This window comes from Anopheles gambiae, chromosome 3 (genome assembly GCF_943734735.2).
Source record: "Anopheles gambiae chromosome 3, idAnoGambNW_F1_1, whole genome shotgun sequence".
In the NCBI taxonomy this organism is placed as follows: domain Eukaryota; kingdom Metazoa; phylum Arthropoda; class Insecta; order Diptera; family Culicidae; genus Anopheles; species Anopheles gambiae.
Window position 1 is genome coordinate 46,724,239 of NC_064602.1, and position 19,770 is coordinate 46,744,008.

Consider the following 19,770-nt stretch of genomic DNA (forward strand, 5'->3'; position numbering starts at 1 on the left):
AAATATATTGATATTTTATGGAAAATATTTGATGTAAAAAGGGACTTGCCAATACACATGAGACTTTGAAGAGCAAAAAGTCTGCAACTGAATATTTATTGGAACATTTATGTAAGTTGAAGATCGCCTTTTCTCGGATCTACTTAAAAATGCATGTATAGAAAGGGCTTTTTTGACTGGTCTTATCATGCAAATAGACGTAGAGCGAATTTGTCTCGTGAGAAATTTCCAAAATTAGTTCAATGTTGCAAGCAGATCTTTAGATATTAGGTTGATTTGATCTACTTCAATCCACGCGATGTGAATTCGTTCATCGTAATTCATCAAAAACTCATCATATTTCTTCAAAAACCAGCAAGAAATTTCGCACGTGACCAATTTTGCTGAATATCTATTTATTGCACGGTTACAGTACATCATTCATAGATTGCATTCTGCCATATTATTATCACAGATGATGACATTTCAACAGTTTAAATTTTTAATGTGCATCACATGTTATCAATTTCACAGACAATGTTGAATAACTTGCTTTTTTGTTGTTATTGCATTAAATGGTTAAATGGAATTGTGTATATTGTGTTGGGAACATGTTTTACATGAACATTTCTTTTGACTGATATAGTTTGTTTTGCTTCCATCCATACCAAACGATCATTGCTCTTTGTCTCTGTTTTATTGTTTATTCAATTCCAAATAGAACATATAAAAGATGTAAATGTAGCATACGCGACATACCGCACGCCTGTTTCATGCAATTCGAAATCAGTATGCAAAATATCACGAATTACTGATTGCATATTAAGTCACTGCCAAGTTGCAATTTAGTGTGAATAAACTGGCCTGTCCAACGATGTCAGGTTGAATCATGATGTGTCGCCATAGTGCGTAGGATGTTTGTGTTACAACAAATCAACATATGCAACTGTACCTTTTCTCGCACTCCACGCAAAATAACATAATACTGCCTACGATCATGTCTGCCGGCGACGTATCGCATGCGACATATGTTAAATATGAACGAAAGGCTATGCTATTTGTTATGCTTTAACTTACGAAAACAGTTTGCTGTGTTTCACTAGTTTCACAAGGGGTTTGAAAGTTTTACTTTGGATCGTCGAGTGCTATGTATAACGTGGCATAAGGTAAACAGGAAAGGTGTTACATTTGGAATGAAAACAATATTACAGGTATTTCCCGATATACACCATACTTGATACACGCAATTTCGCTATACGCGAGTTTTTAAATTTGGCAGTTATTCAAGCAAATTGTTAAGAAATTGACATCAATTGTCAAATGCAAAATAAATTCCCTTTTGGTCGGATTTTAAAAACCATTTTAAAAGGTACAACATAGTAATCTTTCAGAATGAAATCAGATCAAATAACTAATTTAGTTGCTAAAACCTACCACTTCAAGCAAAATTATACGAAAATGAGCTATAATTTAACTGAAAACCACGAAATTCGACATACGCTAATATTCGAGATACGCTATTGCCTCCGGTCCGCATTAATAGCCTATATCGGGGAATACCTGTAATTGTATTTCGTAGAGAGAGCAATACAAATTTTGGCAAATCCATTCATCCATTTTTTACACACATTATGAAATGGGTCTTCAAAATAAATATTAAATTGATTAGGCTGCTAAAGGTTTTCTACACCAAAGATTATCCACCAACACACTCCGTTGTGTATAACAACCTTCGATTTTTTATAAGTCTAAATTTGGGAAATCTATATACTGACGAAAGTCATATAAATTTAGCCTATCAGATATACTTCCACCACAATAATAATCGTAATGAAAATATTGAAGTTTGAGTGCTCTTCAACTCAGTACATGTAAACAAACAGGTGGAGGTGGATATTTTAAGGGAAAGATATTTGTTGGAAACTATTTGTTTACGGTAATCATGTGAGTACCGTCGTCGGGTCCATTCACCTCATTGAGTCCATCATGGTCTGTTGGTGGTCAAACAGAAATTGGAGGGAAATCTCCACGGCAAGGTTATTGCGCGGGGGTCGTTTGTTTGGTGTCGGTGATATTGCCACTTGGCTGTACAATGTTTTTGTTTCTAGACTTGGAATGAAACGACATTCATGGGTTGGACTCATTCGGTTGGTAGCTTTGTGATGGAATCGAATATTATCACCAAGCAAAAGTGTCAAGGTGGTGGATGTTTCATGAGTGTAAAATTCCTATGCCCTGTCTTGAAATTGAGTGTTTTTTTCGGGTTTTAATTACATTGAATCATGTATGAAATAAATGTATCAAACATATTCGTTATTGCCTGTAAAGGTCATGTTTCCACATCAATTAGAAACGTTTTTAGGAGCTATGCATTATTTACGTCCACAAAACCATGTTTTATTGTATTGGTTTTTAAATTACTATTATAGTAGACCTTCATGACATGTTATACCATCGATATTTTCTAACTACTTTTGAAAAACAACAAACCAATTTTATGTTTGGGTTGACATACAGGTTTTGTCAACATTGAAACAACTTCATATTGAATTGAACGTCAAAGCTTGTAGCAGTGCGAATAAATTATCACAGTTTTATAAACAGATTGACAAATCATGTTGATCTACCCCGAGGATATAAAACGCTAATTCGGTTCGTTGCCGTCGCCATGTTAGCGACTCTTTAGAGAAGGTTTTGCACCAACAGGTTTTGTACTAACGTGAAATGAGTGTTACTTGGAAATTTGTAGTCAGACTAATTGTTTTATTTTGCCCTTCGTATTCATGTTAGTAATGATTAAATTTAAATGTTGTTGACAATATTCAGATTGTCCAATTCTGTTTCGTTGATAAATATGCTGAAAAATTCTCTTGATGGATTGTTCGTTGGAATTGGATGTTGTTGTATTAGTCTGTCTCTTTCTTGACCATATATCGCCGGCAGGAAGACATCGACCTACTTTCTCTTGCTGCGTTATTCTTTTAGATTTTACGATCAATTCGTTTTTTTTGTATTGAATTTGTAAAACCCAAATGACGTTCTAGATTACCTAGTTCATTTGCTTATTTTATGAAATATTTAAATAAGCATTCTTAATGATTATGATTAACATTAAAAATGAACAGTGCTTCAAAATTGAAAAGCAAAACGAGCCGCTTAACATTCGCGATGCTTATTTGATAAACTTATTTTACCCATGATTGCATAACAAAGTTGTATGTTGGTATGAAATATGTTGAATTTATGTTTGTTGCTTTACGGTGATTTACAAATTGCACCACATTAAAAAACGAAAACATCTAATTAATAGTTCACTCATAACTACTATACGTTTGCGTTTCTGTGACTTTTCCTATGACTTTTGATTCCTTCTACTAGTACTGTTAAAATACGTTTCATGAACCTATTTCAATGCCGATTCAGTGTCACTTAATAGTCATTGCTAAGTGCCATTGGGCGGACCCGTGGTATAGTTGGGAACCCGCACGACTTAACAACATGTCCGGCGTGAGTTCAAGCCTAGAATAGCCCGTACCCCGGTAGTAAGGACAGACTATTCCGCTGCGTGGTACTGAATAAAGTCTCGAAAGCGCTTATAGGCCGCCATGTCCGCGTAGGACGTTTACACCAAATAGAAGAAGAAGCTCAAATGGCACTGGTGTTTTCTTCTGCTATTTACAGAACGTTTGACATAGGTTTACATTGATTCTAATGGTATTGAATGTAAACATGTGCAAAATGCATATAGGTTGTCTCCTGTTTTAGAACTGAATATACCATTAAGCATCTAACCATTGACAATAACAGTGAGATGGAGAACGAATATTCAAGAATCACGTTGTCGTCAAGCACCGTTCTCCCGAGATGACCTCTCAAACATGATATGTGCCTTGTTTCCTCAATCATGCGATTCGTAGAGGCGACCCTGATAACACACCATCGTTTGAGATGTAATAGAAGGGAATGGTATGTGTGTGCGTGGCCACAGAAGTTAACAACAGCGCGATTCCGCGCAATCAGTGAACCTAAGCAAAACGTGCAAATACACTCATAGTGTTTATCATTTCTTTGCTGCAATCGCGACATCACAAACACGTGCTCTCCCTGTTGGTGCTGATTGCTGCTACCCACGACGTAACGAATTATTCAGTTCCTGTAATATTGTTATAGCGAGGTCTCTAGTTTCTTCGGTGTAAATATTGCGTGTCTGGTGAACACATTTGAATACGATAAGAAGGTGTGTTCGACTATTCGGCTACGGCAGCGATCGGCAAAGTGCGGCTATATAGATGGCGGTTCTTTGTCGTTCGTATATTACACAGAAATTTAAAAAAAAACTATTGCATTATCTAATTCGTCTAATTCTTGACGTAGCACTCTACGAACATTGTTGCATAGTTGGGCTCTTTTGGCCCAAAAGTTTGCGACCTCTGGGCTTCGGAGTACCGGCAAGATCAACGTTACGATAAAAAGAAAATAGAACACATTATTACATCATAACTACTGTGGATTATAATTTTTTTTTAATCAAATCAAAAATTACGCTCAAAAAATCAAAATTCTCCTCTGTGGAGGAATTATCTACCGGTTGAAAATCGCTGCTTTAGATAGTGAAAATAATATTTAAATCATTAGCACAAACACCATTGATAGTTTTGTATAACGGGAGAAACTTGGTTGTTCCGTTTAACCCATACATTATTGGTACATTTAGCAGTTGTGTCAATGTTCATGTTAAATTCATTTTGACAATCGTATACAAACAATTGTGTATCTCAAAATCAAGTTGTTCTTCGTTTCTTCTTCTTCTTCTTCTTCTTTGGCACAACAACCGTTGTCGGTCAAGGGCTGCCAGTACCCATTGGTGAAGTGAGCTTGGCTTTCAGTGACTTATTGTTACCATAGTAGGATAGTCAAGTCCTACGTATGGGGGCACGGTCTATTCGGAGCTTGAACCCATGACGGGCATGTTGTTAAGTCGTACGAGTTGACGATTGTACCACCAGACCGGCATAATGTTCTTCGTTCTTCGTTTACCTCTTAGAAAATTATTTATATTGTAATAATCTTTACATCTTATGTTACAGGGTTTACCAAGTCACTTTGCGATGTGAGCTGCACAATTCATCTCACTTGAGACATATTTCTATTCTGGCGTGCTACTTCATTTGGCCCGAAATAATTTTCTATTCCGCCGCATTCATTTTCATCCATTATATGAAGTCTTTTCACAGGGGATGTTAGCTGGAGCCGTCCGCGATGTTTACATTTTTTTTCAAAAATAAATTTTTGGGCTTTTAGTGCTGATTTGTGATACAACTATGTTGTTTAACAAAGAATAGAGGTTTATCTTTGCTCCGCTGTAGCATTCTAGCCGAAAACTGGATTATTCGTTGAGATATTAGCAGTTGAACCTGCTCAGTCAAATCTGCTAATAACTCAATGAATAATCCAGTTTTCGGCTAGAATGCTACAGCGGAGCAAAGATAAACCTCTATTCTTTGTTAAACAACATAGTTGTATCACAAATCAGCACTAAAAGCCCAAAAATTTATTTTTGAAAAAAAATGTAAACATCGCGGACGGCTCCAGCTAACATCCCCTGTGAAAAGACTTCATATAATGGATGAAAATGAATGCGGCGGAATAGAAAATTATTTCGGGCCAAATGAAGTAGCACGTCAGAATAGAAATACGTCTCAAGTGAGATGAATTGTGTAGCTCACATCGCAAAGTGACTTGGTAAACCCTGTAACGGTTCAATGCTAGTCATCAACAAAACTTAATCATGAACTACCTAAACTTTTCTATAAAACATTTATATGCCAAATTTATCACAGAATTTACATTGCACACAAGAATGTTGCCATAATTTAAACTATTTTCTTTTTAATTCTTCAAAGAGTTCATCAAATTACGCTTAAAGCCGGATTAATAGATTGTAATGTTCAAACTTTTGTTATTTTTCATTCATTAACATCAGCAGAAGGAAACTCCGATTTTAATTGTATATTTTATGGGTTTTAATTGTAAAGACTGTTTTATCAATCAATATTTTTCAATAATGAACATAGTTAGTATGTTTACTAATGTATGCATTTTTTTCTTTTATTTATAGGTAAAGCGACGTTTTTTTACTGCTATGTGTTAAACAACTGGAAAAGGTACATCTAAAAGTTAATTCTTCTAATCCATATCTATTGAATGTATTAAACACGCAAATTCTTTGTGCTCCACGTTGCAAGAGTGAATAGGATTTTGTCATATTATTGGATTGGATTGTAACTGCAATGGACGTGTCAGTTTTAATGGTTCATAAGTTACATAGATTGTTTATGAACAATGTCAGTCAAAAAGCATTTCTGTGGCCAAATCATTTATGAAATCTTCTTTTTATATTGTTTTCGCAAGATTTCACTTACTATATTATCGGTATCGTCATACAGGCATGTTCTTGGTCACGTACAGGTTTGATGACCTTTTAATAGAATGTGCCGCACACTTTGGTCACGAACTTCAACCATTAATCGTAGTTTTGGTGTTTCTAATGCATCAAACATGCATTCTGTAAAACTTTTAATGTACTCCTTCTATTAATACTGCTTCCGATGGGAACATTTTCTGCTTAAGAATAAGAATCACTCAAAACAATCATTGGTTACTGGTTACTCTTGACATTTCATCCATCTATTGTAACTGCATCAATACAGTAGAACTACATAATATGAGAGAAAGGTTGACTTGCCGTGGTGACGATCGTTTGTTTATACGGGTTTTCACGTGTATCGGTCGTGTGTAATAATACTAAAGTGTGTATGGATGAAACATCTGCTATACAGCAGTGAGTAACAATGAGAAGATCAAATGTCGTCGAGGTGTGGCATGTTCGTGCTGCACGCTGCTCGTGGAGATGCTTAAAACGTCTCAAATGTTGATCAAGTACTGACGTTTGATTGCCGTTGTACCGTGAGGTTTGCAGTTACTTACTTCGTTTGGGCGTGCTGCATAAAGAAATGGTAAAGGTCACTGGTTTAGTTCAGTCTCGGTTGGGATCGAATATGGCTTCACAACTATGTTGTTAAACCGTTCTGCAATATATTGCCTGATGAACAATTCCAAATGGCAGTGATGCACAAAACCTGCTTTAAGGAAATCGTAGCTTGGGTTTGAAATGGTAGCAGAGAGAATTATGAATGAATAATGTAATTGGGTTCAAATCTTGTGTGGTTTGTTTTCATGTTCTTGAACTTCATACAAAGGGAGGATTATTATGATTTTCAGTGATCAAATTATTCATAGATAGCTATTAGCAGCTCTATAGCATCTACCACAGTTGTAGCGTCAACTAATGATATAATGAAATAACGCACGACAACATGCCCGTCATGGGTTCTAGCCCCGAATGTACCGTGCTCCGATACGTTAACAAATGTCGTTAACAGACATGATCCGTGGAAGTATTTATTTTATTAAAAAAGAATAGCTTCATACTAAACATATCGTGCAATTATTTCCCACGATCAGGATTAAATTTCCAACAACCATGTCTAGAATAAGATTTGTATAACAACTTTTAAACTAAGTTTACAAAATTTATGCCCTCAACTGATGTGGGCCGCAGTAGCCCTGCACTAGTGGTACAAGGCACGCTTTTGCCGATAACGGTTGTTGTGCCAAAGAAGAATAATAAGCAGAATTCACTTTAGGTCGGATAGTCCATCACTGGCAAAACCTAATATTTTGTCAATAAAACATTTTGAATTTTTTTTTTCGAAAGTTGAGGAAAGAAGAAAGGAGAAAGCATAAGGATCAGACAGTAAGTTACTGTTTTGGAGTAAGTGTTAATGCTGATAGTATTCGTAAATACAATGAGAGATTTTAATAAAATCTGAAGCATGAATAATTGAAACCACTCCAAAAAAAAAATCCTGAAAAACGATGCCTACAACAAGGGATTATGTGAACATTGTCTTGACAAAAATGTCCCTAAACCTGTATTTGTTGTAAACAATAGCTCAATAAATAATCTTTCCAGTTTTCAATTTTATTTCTTTCATTAGATCAGTCTTGTTATAAATTCTGGATTCGAATCTTATTTTAGAAGTTATATCCTATATATGTAACATGTGTCATGGAGCAATGAGCTCAACTACAGAAGTTTTATACTAAAATTAGAGCTAGAATGTGCGTTACTGAAATCTTGAAAATTCTGGAAATTACAACATCGTTTTGATACCGAACACAATTTATTATTCTATCTTTACTCCCAACTGTTATTAGCATATTAGTATATTGTTATTATGCGATAAACAAGTTTAGATGATCATACGTACTCAAAAAGAAGTATCTATTAACTCGAGATGTTTTTTCAATCGAATGATATTTATTAAAATATAGTTCGTTTTTTAAATAAAGCAGAAATGAAAACATTATCTCAAGGTGATAAAATTGTCACCAGAATACAAAACTATCAATGAACATAAATGCCGAAACAAGATTGCAAATTAATGCATTGTGCGAAACACACACACACACACACACACACACACACTCATTGACTGTAATGTCTTAATGTATTGAATACCCCACCTAGACATTCCTACCCGGTCCTGCGTTTATTTTTTTAGTTTTATTACTCACATCCAGCAATTGTATGCTTGTTGGATATGTTATTTTAATGGTCGTTTTGAACTGCGAGAACGATTGCTTCTTCTTGGACACCCACTACCACCAACCCACCCATTCTGCTGCGTCCGTATCCAGATGGTGACTGGAAAATAAGAACCGAACAGTTCATGGAGTTAACCAGGCGACTATTAAGCGGTTGTTTTGTGCTTGTTGCTGGCTCTCAGTGTGTGTGTGTATGTGCATTAATGGGTCATAAAACTGACGCCGACATGCTGCCTCGGGCCGCACTCCGTGCGACGGGAGGATCATCTGGCAGCCACGAAAGATCGTAAACCAAATGGTATGGTTATTCTATTTTTCGCCTTTTATCGTCTGTCTGGTGAGGTCGTTTAAAAATCACACATCGGCTTACCATTCAATGTTGGAACGGATGAATTGAGCACGCTGAGAATGCACATGCAGCAAGCTGCTTGAAATATTGGCGATGGGCTGAAAAGGAAGGGATAGCATGGCAGCATCATGCAAACATGACGGTCAGCTGATACATTATTCATCGCGTCGTTATACAGAACTATAATTTAAATATATTTTATTTGATGCATGGTGTAAGGTAGGGTAAGGTGACGTTTTTACCTGTATAAATATTGATTTTGTGTGTGTGTGTATACTAAGTTACATTTATGTTACGCATTTAAACTGAAACCTGGATAGGAAGTTTTTTCTTCTTATTTAGCGTAAAAATCGGTAGTCGGTTCAGGTATGTCTATACCACAGTTGGATTTGATTCTCAATGACTGATTTGGTTGGTCAACAGCAGGATCTAGTTAATCCTGCGAATGAATACACGATCCATACGAAATTTGACCCATGACGGACATGCGTTTGTGCCACGGCACCACCGGAACGGTGTTATATTTTATATTTTTCAATTTGTTTATTAACTGCCTACTAATTTGAATTAATGATAAAAGAAAAGGTGTAATTGGACTCACCTTATCGTCTGGAGTGCTTATTTTGCATGCTCAGTTAGGATGTGTTCTGTAAGAATAATTATACTTTTCAATTGTTAGTTCACGTTGCATAATGTAGATTTAGATTTTCGTAAAGATCAGTACAGCTTTATACATCTAAATCAACTCAACTCACTCGCTCACTCGCTTTTAGATATTTTTGTATTCCCTAGGAATTTGCTTAGAAATAATTGTACACGTTACCCAAGAACATTTTTGCGATTCTCTATTAGTCAATCAACGTTCGATCGCTTTCTGTTTAACGGTGTCGAGAAATGTTTCGCATCAATTAACTGTATGTGCTCGTTCTGTGAAAGAAAGACCAGAGTAGCGGTGCAACGGTAATGACGATTCTCAAGGCAGCTTTGTTTTCTTTAGCAAGACGATGTTCTCTGTTTGTTTGTGAACTATGTGAGCCTGCGAATTCGCGTGCGTTGTCCAATTCTCTCAAGATGATGGCGCGTCACGGGAAGGACGCGTGATTTAACACGAGACTGAGTTTCGCGTCGTGCCTCCGCCATCTGCCCCTTTCCTCTCTACATACGATTGCATTTTTGCTGCACCGTTAGGTATTGTGCCCAGCTATGTGTGGTGCATATGCACGTCCGTATGAGTGTGCGTTGGTTGTTTATAGCCGTGGCGAGGATCTTTCTCTCTTTCTTGCTCTCAGTGTGGTCGAAGAAACTCTGCAGCGCGTGGAATGTGCAATAGGGGAGGGGAGGTTTGTGTGCTGCAAAACAGCATCGTGGGGCCGTGCGTCCTCGGTTTCGATAGAGTTTATGCTGCTTTTTTAACCTCTCCTTTTTGAGGTGGTGGCTTAGAACCATGGTACATAGCAAATGTACGTACGGGTGGCTTATTAGAGTTTTTTGAAAACTTGTGTGTTTTTAAGGTTATAATGCTGGTGTTGCTAACCGTAATGATAGTATCGGAGGTTATATCTATTGACTAGTCATATAATGCAAAATTAATAAACATACTTCAACCGAGTCCTTACATCGACAACATAAAAAAACAATTAGAAAAATGTAGTCAGGTATGGGTTACTGTATCTTTCATATGTGTGATGCCACGCCGAGTTCGTTCCTAGTATGTCTATCATGTTGTTAGATGTTGAAGATAATTTGTGTGCAACTATTTTGAACCGATCATGCAGCTCATTGCTTATTTACTTCACTCATTCTGGGCTTGTTTTACTGGTTCATTCTGGGACTGCCATTCTCCTGTCCTTTGGCTCTCATCATAACCGTCACAACAAAACGGTACCGTCACCACTCACCGTCATAACAATATCGTCAAAGTCAAAGCCTCCCTTTCTAGCGCTTTTGCCGTTGCGAGGGCCCATCTCACCATCCTATTCCGCTGCAGCTTATGATGCAGCCTCGAGGCTGCCACTCATACAATGCACCACGTTTAGCGACCAGACGGTAAACTGTTTAGTGTGTGTGTGTGTGTGGAGGTCTTGAATAGACGGGCAAGTAGGTGTAGCTATAAGAGCACGCGATTTGTGGCTAGTAAACACAGCGACGAGGGCCTTGGACAACTTTTCAGTGCATTGAACCTCGTGTGAATAGATGGAGGCTATGCCGAGGCACTCTCCAGTATGCAACACGCCTCACTGGCTATCATCGATCACAAACCTGCGCCGGGGCTCCAAAATGGTTGCAACATGTGTTGTATTCTTTACGTACGACCGTCTATTGCTTACTGTGGTGTGTCACCTTAGGTTAGCAGGCTTGATGTAGGACAAATGGTAACAAAAACAGACCACTCACACAATAAATGTGAGAAGAAGGCGTATAGTGTAGGCGTTAGTTGAAAATAAGAAGAAAAATAGTGCAATTTGTCGTTGTTTGGGAAGTTATTGGAATAGCTTAATTTGTTAGTTATCCTACTTATGGTTAAATTTATATGGCTATATGGTATCTTTGGATTGTTTTAATCCTGTTTTCTATAGGGCAACAAATACCATATCGTCGTTGATGTGGCTTACCTTGGCACTGAACGGAGAATGGGCTTTTTACAGTATTTGGCGACGAACATGGTGTGTACATTGCATTTGATATACAATTCTTCTTCTCAAATAGCTCAAGCAATAGTGTATGTGGTAGCCTTGAGCGACTAATTGAGAAAAAACCTTCAATGTTGTTTTGTTAGGTTCTTGAAGGACACGGCACAAGTACTGAAGTTTAAATTATAGTTGTAAATATCTCATTGCAATCAACTTTCTGTTATAGAGTTCAAAACATAGCTCAAGCGAAAACTTTAGTTTCATTTATGTTATAATTTTTTCTTTTGACCATCTAAAACTACTAAAGCATTGATTGTATGCACAACACTAATCATGCAAACATCAGGTAATAATAGCCGTATAAAAATAACCTTTTTATTCTGCGTTTTCCTAATTTTCTCTTTCTCCAGACTATTCTGCACAAAGGAAGCAAAGAATATTTTACGGTACACGAAAAGAAAAACATTGAAGAAAATGTTGCTCAATACATGCAGTCTTTTCTGATTACTATGTAGCATGCTGGCATTACTTCAAATTCTTTTTTCATATTGGAAAAAACCAGGAATGCAAAAACGTAATATTTACGACCCGGGAAAACCTTTTTCATGAGGTGTGTGTGTGTGTGTGTACCAGTGTATAATTTCTCTCAAAAGCTCACTTATGCTCTCTCTTGACTGTACGTTGCTATATCATGTTGCTGTGTGCGAGCCTGTTATTCCTGTGGCGGAAAAGGGATGCTGCAAAAGTGGAGCGTGCTAGTAGTAACGTAGTATGTGTGCTATGTTTTGGATGCATTACCCTCAAAATACCCGAAATAGTGCGCGGCTCTTCCGGAGAGTTACATTAGGGATAGAGCATTTTGTTTGTTATGCAATGTAACGAAGGATACTCTCTCATTCTTCGTGTATATAACACATTGTTGGGTATGTGGAGAATGTTTTGGGTCCATTCTATGTCGCTTGTTGGTGGTATGTGTGCTATTATGTACTGACTGATGATCTTATACTAATGCTTTTTCTCTTACAGGGTTGGGCAATGTTGTCGTTTTGCCATCAATTCTAAATTCTCGGGTTGTTTTAGAATTTGAAAAATGTGTTAATTGACAAAAAAGGTTAATAGAATTTTCTTGCTCTCGATGCACATTAAAAAGCAACCGCAGCCAATAGAACATCACTCAGAACATGCAGAGCATGAGGTGAATACTAACAAATAAACATTTTCATCAACTTTATATTATTGTTCAATCAATGTAGAATGCTGCATTCACGTGTTTTACTAAGCAGAACTGAATTAATATGATTTTTTTAAAAGAATATAAGGTTAATATGTGCTGAATAAGTACGTGCAACGTTCTATAAAATGGTTGTTAGCTGAATTAGAAGCATATAAGTGAAAGCAATACGCGCGCGGGTAGTGTCTTTGACGCACCCGGGTGATTTTGTTCTGATGCCATTGCCTATGGTCCGCCTCGTAAAACAGGATTTAATGGATGCGGGCAAAGCTCCCTTAAGGTTCTTAACGAGCATTCCCCCGGGGTGTTTCCTATGATTGCTTCCGTAATCCCTTAGCCTTTGGCTGTGCCACAGGATCAATTTGAGGACATTTGATTCGTTTTTGTTCCATTTCTATGTATCATTTGTAAATGTAACTGCGCACGTACAGGAAATACGTTTTTGGAGCATTTTGTTACAATTCGAACAGCTCAACAGTTCAAACAGATAACATATTTGATGTAATAAAACAAGTAAGTGATACTTAATAAAATAAGTAAGTGAAGTAAGTGAGCTTTGAATGTTTGGTTTTGATAAAACTGTGTTTAGCCATGGAATGTTGGTTATAAATTTAGTGCATAGCAAGAACTGATATCATATATGAAAACTAAATCCTGGCCATTAAAGTCCTTGGCTAATTAATACAATTTTAAACCTTCTTTTGTGCAGTATGCTAGGGAGTATTTTTTCTATAAATTTACGTAAATACTATGAACCTGCACTTAGCCAAATGATGTGAAGCAAAGTTTACTCCCGGGGTTGTCTGACGTCATTTAATCACATTTCGTTGGATTCCTGATTCATACAGACTATTTTATTCATTTTTTATTCTTTGTAAAGCTCTTTGGAAATTGTCCACTACAGGCAGATGGGTTTGGGTGGGCAAAGGTGGTGGTTGCTGTAGATAGGATGCTGCTCATTACTGCTGTAACTAGCGAGGGAGTGGAAGAACATCGCCCGGCTACTACTCGTCCCGGTTTTGCTGGAGAGAGTGGGAGAGGATGATGCGTTCAACTGCGCAAGACTACTGACCCCGAGCTCCCGAGCCGTACTTTTATCACCCATACACTGATAGCAGCGCGCAGTGAGCGATATACAGACTCCAGCGTTTAGGAAAAGGGCGCGTGCTCTGAGTAACAATTATCTCTTATCAGCTGTGCCCAGTGCACCGTTGCCAAAACGACAACGGTGAGGAGGAAGCTTTTCGCTCGCTCGCCATACGGCTATGCTAGTGTTGTGAGCATCGCCCCCAAATGTGCGACATTAAGACTAAGACACACGGTTGTTACTGTATTTGGCATGCAGACATGGACGGATTATGAGAACCCTGTTCTAAATATGTACGAAGTAGGCTTTAGTGTTCCTTTCATAGGGGGGCCCATCTATGAGACGAGCTATAGGGGCTATAGGGCTTTACTTTGATGGTGGAGTATAGCGCTTTCGTCGAGGGCGAAGACGGCACAGGGATTGTGGGCTGTGACACAGTCGCGCATGCGCAGTGTTGTGTTTTTTGGTATGATTTCGGTTCCCTCGAAAGGTTCGATAAACTGCTTTGACAAGGAAATGCTCCTTATTTGTGTACGGTTTACGTCGTTTGGGCTGTATCCAGCAGAATCTATCGATAAAATGTATCATTTGGGGGTTTCAAATATGCGCTTATATGATAAAATGTACGAAAAATCTGATTGGAGTGCCATACTGCAACGCTCAGATCGATTTTTACAAATTCAAATCTGACTGTGAAGAGTAAACTTAACCGTAAACTTAACTTAACCAACATTAATGATAAATTTTACATTGATGATGCATGGCAAATTCGCATTTATTGTCGATTTCTTTGATGACAAAAAATCATGTTTTATTACAGAGAGTTTGATAATGTTTCATGCGTGTCGTATGGTTGGTACCCTATCGTAAAATTAAGGCTCAAATTCTCACACAAATTGAACCTTCAACAACAACACAAACTATTCTGTCCTGTATAGAACAACAATCATGCGCTGACCAAGTTATTGGTCTACTATCAATGGTTTTATAGTTTTTTACAGAATATAATTGGGTTAACAAACACATTTTAACACCAATACGCAGCCTGCATGTAGTTAGAAGACAATTTATATCCAATTGTATTATATCTGCAAATGATAGATCGTGTAATTTGTTTTATATATTTACAAACTTCCCACAATGAAAATAACACTACCTTGCCCTTGCCTCATGAAAATGGTTCAAGGTTCAACGCAGCTGTGCGGAATATGTTATTCAATTCAGTGTAAAGCCATTGTATATACTTTGGACAAATACTTGAGAGGTGGCGTACTGTATAAAAATTTTTTAGAGACTATTTTACAATTTAATTGTGATTTTTATTACCTTTTCATGCCTGTGTCTTCATATCACGCTCTGCCAACTGTTTTTCTCTTCTACGATAATTTGATATTCAATTTTAATTTGATTCAGGGTTATTTGTTGTATCATTTTTATCTGTATCTTTTATCAGTGTAAACTAACTTTGCTATAGCAATCGATTACTACAAAAATCGGTCATTATTTTATTTAATTGTTTTATTTTTTTATTATTATTTGTTTTGTAAGTTATTTCGCGATAGTATTCTCGTTTTATGAATTGTAGAATTTATATTTTTTTCTTTTTTTTCTCTCGTTTTCTTTTAACCAACAGATACGGCAGATTCCCAGAGTAATTGAATTGTCGCTATCCTGACATTCTACGATCAAATCCTTCACTCCGTTTCGTCAACCACGCCTTCGTTGCCGTCGTCTCAAACACCGCCGTCTTTAGCGCCTCCTTTGCCATCGTAAAGGACGTGTGTGTTTTGTGAAAAGGATCCTAATTGATATTAAACTATCAACTAATCAATGGTGAAAATCTTACACTGTGGCTAAAAATAGAACACGAAGAAAAAGATTTTCCCGAATGTTAATTGCGGTTTATGTGAATCCAGAACAAAAGTGGAAGTAGTGCTATTGTTTCATTATGTGCAGCTTTTTGAAGATGTATACACTATACGCCATGTATATATTTCGCAAAACAGTATGGAATGAATAATGTCAAAAAGTGTGACCATCAATCAACCGAAGTGATCAAAATGCTCTGATCCGTCATTCGGAATCCCTGACATATGTGTATATCTTGCATAATATTGGCAGGATTTAGTTGGGTCTAATCATGCGACAGCAGTGACACAATACTACGAATGAAGTATCTTATATGAGAAACGTTTCATTGTACCAAAGTTTAATGAAGTCATACCAAAGATTAGTTTTGGTGTTTCAAGCCTAAAGCACATTACAGTTCTCTGTAGAATACCGTGTTTAGTAGAGAATAATCGGAATGCTGATGATTTTTGACTATCAAATCATAAGTGACACAGATCAAACGGGGGATCGCTACGCAATTTTCCTCTATTATTTGTTATGTATCTTGCTGATAGTTTTTGTGAATGTGAAATACGATACTTGTTAATTAATTCAATGGGACAATATCGAAGAATAATTAAACATTTCTATTATTTTTTTATACATAACTGTTGCGAATTACCAGCAGCTTAAAACAACTCATTTGAGGGACCTTTCTAGCGTACTCATCTTTTTTTTCTTCATAAATTCTGATCTTACAGATCGACAGTCAATCATTCACGCTTAAGTGGAGGTGGAAATAGCAGTTGGTACAGCAGCGAAACCAACAACGATAAGAGCCCATCTTCGATCTCACAGGCCTCCCATCAACATCCCTCCAGTTCGATAGTTCCCTCGCAGCTGCCGGACGTTGGAATAGGAGTCAACCAAGGTCACAATAACAGTGCCGGCAGTGTAAACAACATCAACAACAATAATAACAATAGTTACGATGGATACGCTGTGAAGAAGAAATCGCAACAATCACTCCCGAAGTCTCATCGATCCGATTCTGAGTCCGACTCGCTAAACGACTTGCACGTTCATCATCATCCCCACCACCAACAACACCACAACAATTACAACAGCCACAATCACCACCACAATCCGCAGAGGCATCATCATCACGCATCGTCGCGGAACGCATCCCCCGGGCTGTCCAATTCCTCGTCCCACAGCCATTACCAGCAGCCGCCCCCTCACCAGCATTATCATCATCATCATCCTCATCATCACCATCCGGTGAACAGTTTTGGTGGTGTAACGGGTGTAGCAGGAAGCGAGCGAAGCGAAAGGACGAACCATCAGAGCCAGCAGCACCTGCATCACCACCGATCGGCGTCACGTTCCCGATCGCGTTCACCAAGCAGCAGATCGTCCTCCTGTTCCTCGTCGACGCACAGCAGTGGCGGCGGGGCACCGAACCATTCCGGGGAAGCTGGCACGACGACGAACCTATCGGGACGCAGCAGTGGCAGCGGCAGCAGTAGTAGTAGTGGAACCGCAGGCGCATCGTCGGTTGAACTGCTGCCCTCGTTGCCGTCGCCCTACTGTCGCAACGATGTTGCTGCCAACTGCTCGTCCCCATCAGCAACTACCACAGTAAGCGGCGGAAGGACTCTGTTGCAATCCGCGATATCCACAGCAGTTGCAGTAGCAGCAGCGGCGGCAGCAGCAGCATCAGCATCAGCAGCAGCAGCCACTAACGCAGCTGCAGCAACAGCATCGCCAGCAGTGCTCATAGATAGCAGCAGCCACAGCGGCTGTGGCGACGGTTCGGACGGCGGTAACGCTAATAATGCAGCTAACGGCTCAGGCAATCAAGGTAGCAGCAGTAGCAGCAGCAACAGTTCCAGTTCCAGTAGCACCAGTTTCAGATACAATTCTACCGGTGCATCTGTTGGTGGTGGTGCAGGAGGGGGAGCAAGCACTAGCGTCACAACGACGTTGTCGGCCACTGTTGGAGCAGCAGCAGCAGCGTCAGCACCTGCAGCAGCAGCTCCAGTCAGTAGCGGCGGTGGAGGCGGAGGAAGTGCGGCTGAAACAAGCAGCACAGGAGGAGGGAAAGGGGGCGGAAGCGGAGGTGCAGTGCTTAGCAACGGCAGCACTGCTGGTAGCGGCACGAGTCTGATCAACTGCCATTCGGAAGATAACCGACCGCTGGCGATCTGCGTGCGTAACTTACCTTCCCGCTCGTCCGACACCTCACTCAAGGATGGCTTGTTCCACGAGTATAAGAAACACGGCAAAGTGACGTGGGTGAAGGTGGTCGGCCAGAACACCGATCGGTACGCGCTCGTCTGCTTCAAGAAGCCGGAAGATGTTGACAAGGCACTGGAAGTGTCCCACGATAAGCTGTTCTTCGGCTGCAAGATAGAGGTGGCCCCCTATGCCGGGTACTACGACGTGGACGACAACGAGTTCCGGCCGTACGAGGCGGAGCTAGACGAGTACCATCCAAAGTCGACGCGGACCCTGTTCGTCGGCAATCTCGAGAAGGACATTACCGGGAGTGAGTTGCGTAAACAGTTCGAGTGTTTTGGTGAAATCATTGAGATAGACATCAAGAAGCAGGGTGTGAGCGCGTACGCGTTCTGTCAATATTCGGACATAGTGAGTGTAGTGAAAGCGATACGGAAGATGGACGGTGAGCATCTTGGCAACAATCGCATCAAGCTCGGGTTCGGCAAATCGATGCCAACTAACTGCGTGTGGCTGGATGGAGTCTCCGACAGTGCGAGCGAGAACTATCTGGCGGCACAGTTTAATCATTTCGGCACGGTGTCGCAAGTGAGCGTTGACCGGGAACGCAAGCTGGCGCTGATTTACTACGAGCAAGTGCAGCAAGCTCAGGCGGCAGTGAAAGAGATGCGTGGCGTGATGTTGCGCGGTCGCAAGCTGCAAGTGGACTTTGCGTCTCGGGAGTGTCAGGAGGCGTTTTTCGATAAGTTAGATAAGCAGCAGTCCGGCGGTAGCATAGCGTCGTCATTCGGATCGCCCCGTTTCGGCGGCGTTACAGGAATCGCAGGAAGCGCTAGTAGTAATAACAATAGTATTAGTGGAAATGTTAGTAATAGTATCAGCACCGGAGTGGCAAACAGTGCTAATAGTGTCGGCAGCAGTAACAGTGGGAGCAGCAACAGCAATAATCTGTCCCGCAACCGATCCGGGTCGTCGTTCAGTCGACCGGGCAATCCGCTCAGCGGCAGAGGAGCCGATATCGGGTCCGCTGCGGCTGCTGGCGTCGTCTGTGGCGGCGCATCGCCCCGCGTTGACCCGCTATCATTAGCCTCGCCATCGTCGGTGTCCGCATCCAGTGCAGCGGTCGGCGGTGGCGCCGGTAATGTTAGTTCACGGGGCGGTAACAGTGGGTCTATAGGAGGTGGTGGTGGCGTCGGCTCCTTAGCCTCATCGCGATCGAGGAATATGCGGTACTCGAGCGAAGACTACTATTCTGAAGGTGGTGGTGATCGGAGATTTCGGAGCTACGACGAATACAGCCAAGGATCGGCCAGCTCAACGCACGAGGATGAGCGGTACGATCAGCATGAGCATAACAACGGCAGCAGTGGCAATAATAATGCTGGCAGCGGAAGTGGCCATGCTGGAACGTCGTCGACGGGCGGTTACGGTCGCAGTAACAGCCTCATCGACCGATTGTCGGGATCTCATCATCACCACCACCACCATACCCCGCCATCGTCCGACTCTCCGCCGGCTACGTCTACAATGCTACCTGCAAGCAGCATCATGGGAGGTGTAGCAGGAAGTGGCGGCATGGCATCCTCGATACAATCCCGCCTGAGCGGAGATGTCGATCTATCCCCTTCCTCGAGCAGTAGTAGTATACGGAAACGTAGCGAGAAAGGCACTGGTAAGCATTCAATAGACTACATATAGAGTATAGCATATTTTCATCATTTGTAACATGCACTAATGTTTGGGGTGTGTTTTG

The 19,770-nt window shown here is 40.0% G+C and overlaps 1 protein-coding gene across 13 annotated transcripts in view; it reads left to right on the forward strand.

The window, feature by feature from the left end:
• LOC5668073 (serine-rich adhesin for platelets) overlaps window positions 1-19,770 on the forward strand; it is a 76,626-nt gene that overhangs the window by 37,209 nt on the left and 19,647 nt on the right. For all 13 annotated transcript variants that reach the window (XM_061658802.1, XM_061658800.1, XM_061658806.1 and 10 more), the window contains one exon: window positions 16,538-19,689. In XM_061658802.1, the coding sequence (XP_061514786.1) occupies window positions 16,538-19,689 (3,152 nt within the window). The remainder of the gene's footprint in view (window positions 1-16,537; window positions 19,690-19,770) is intronic.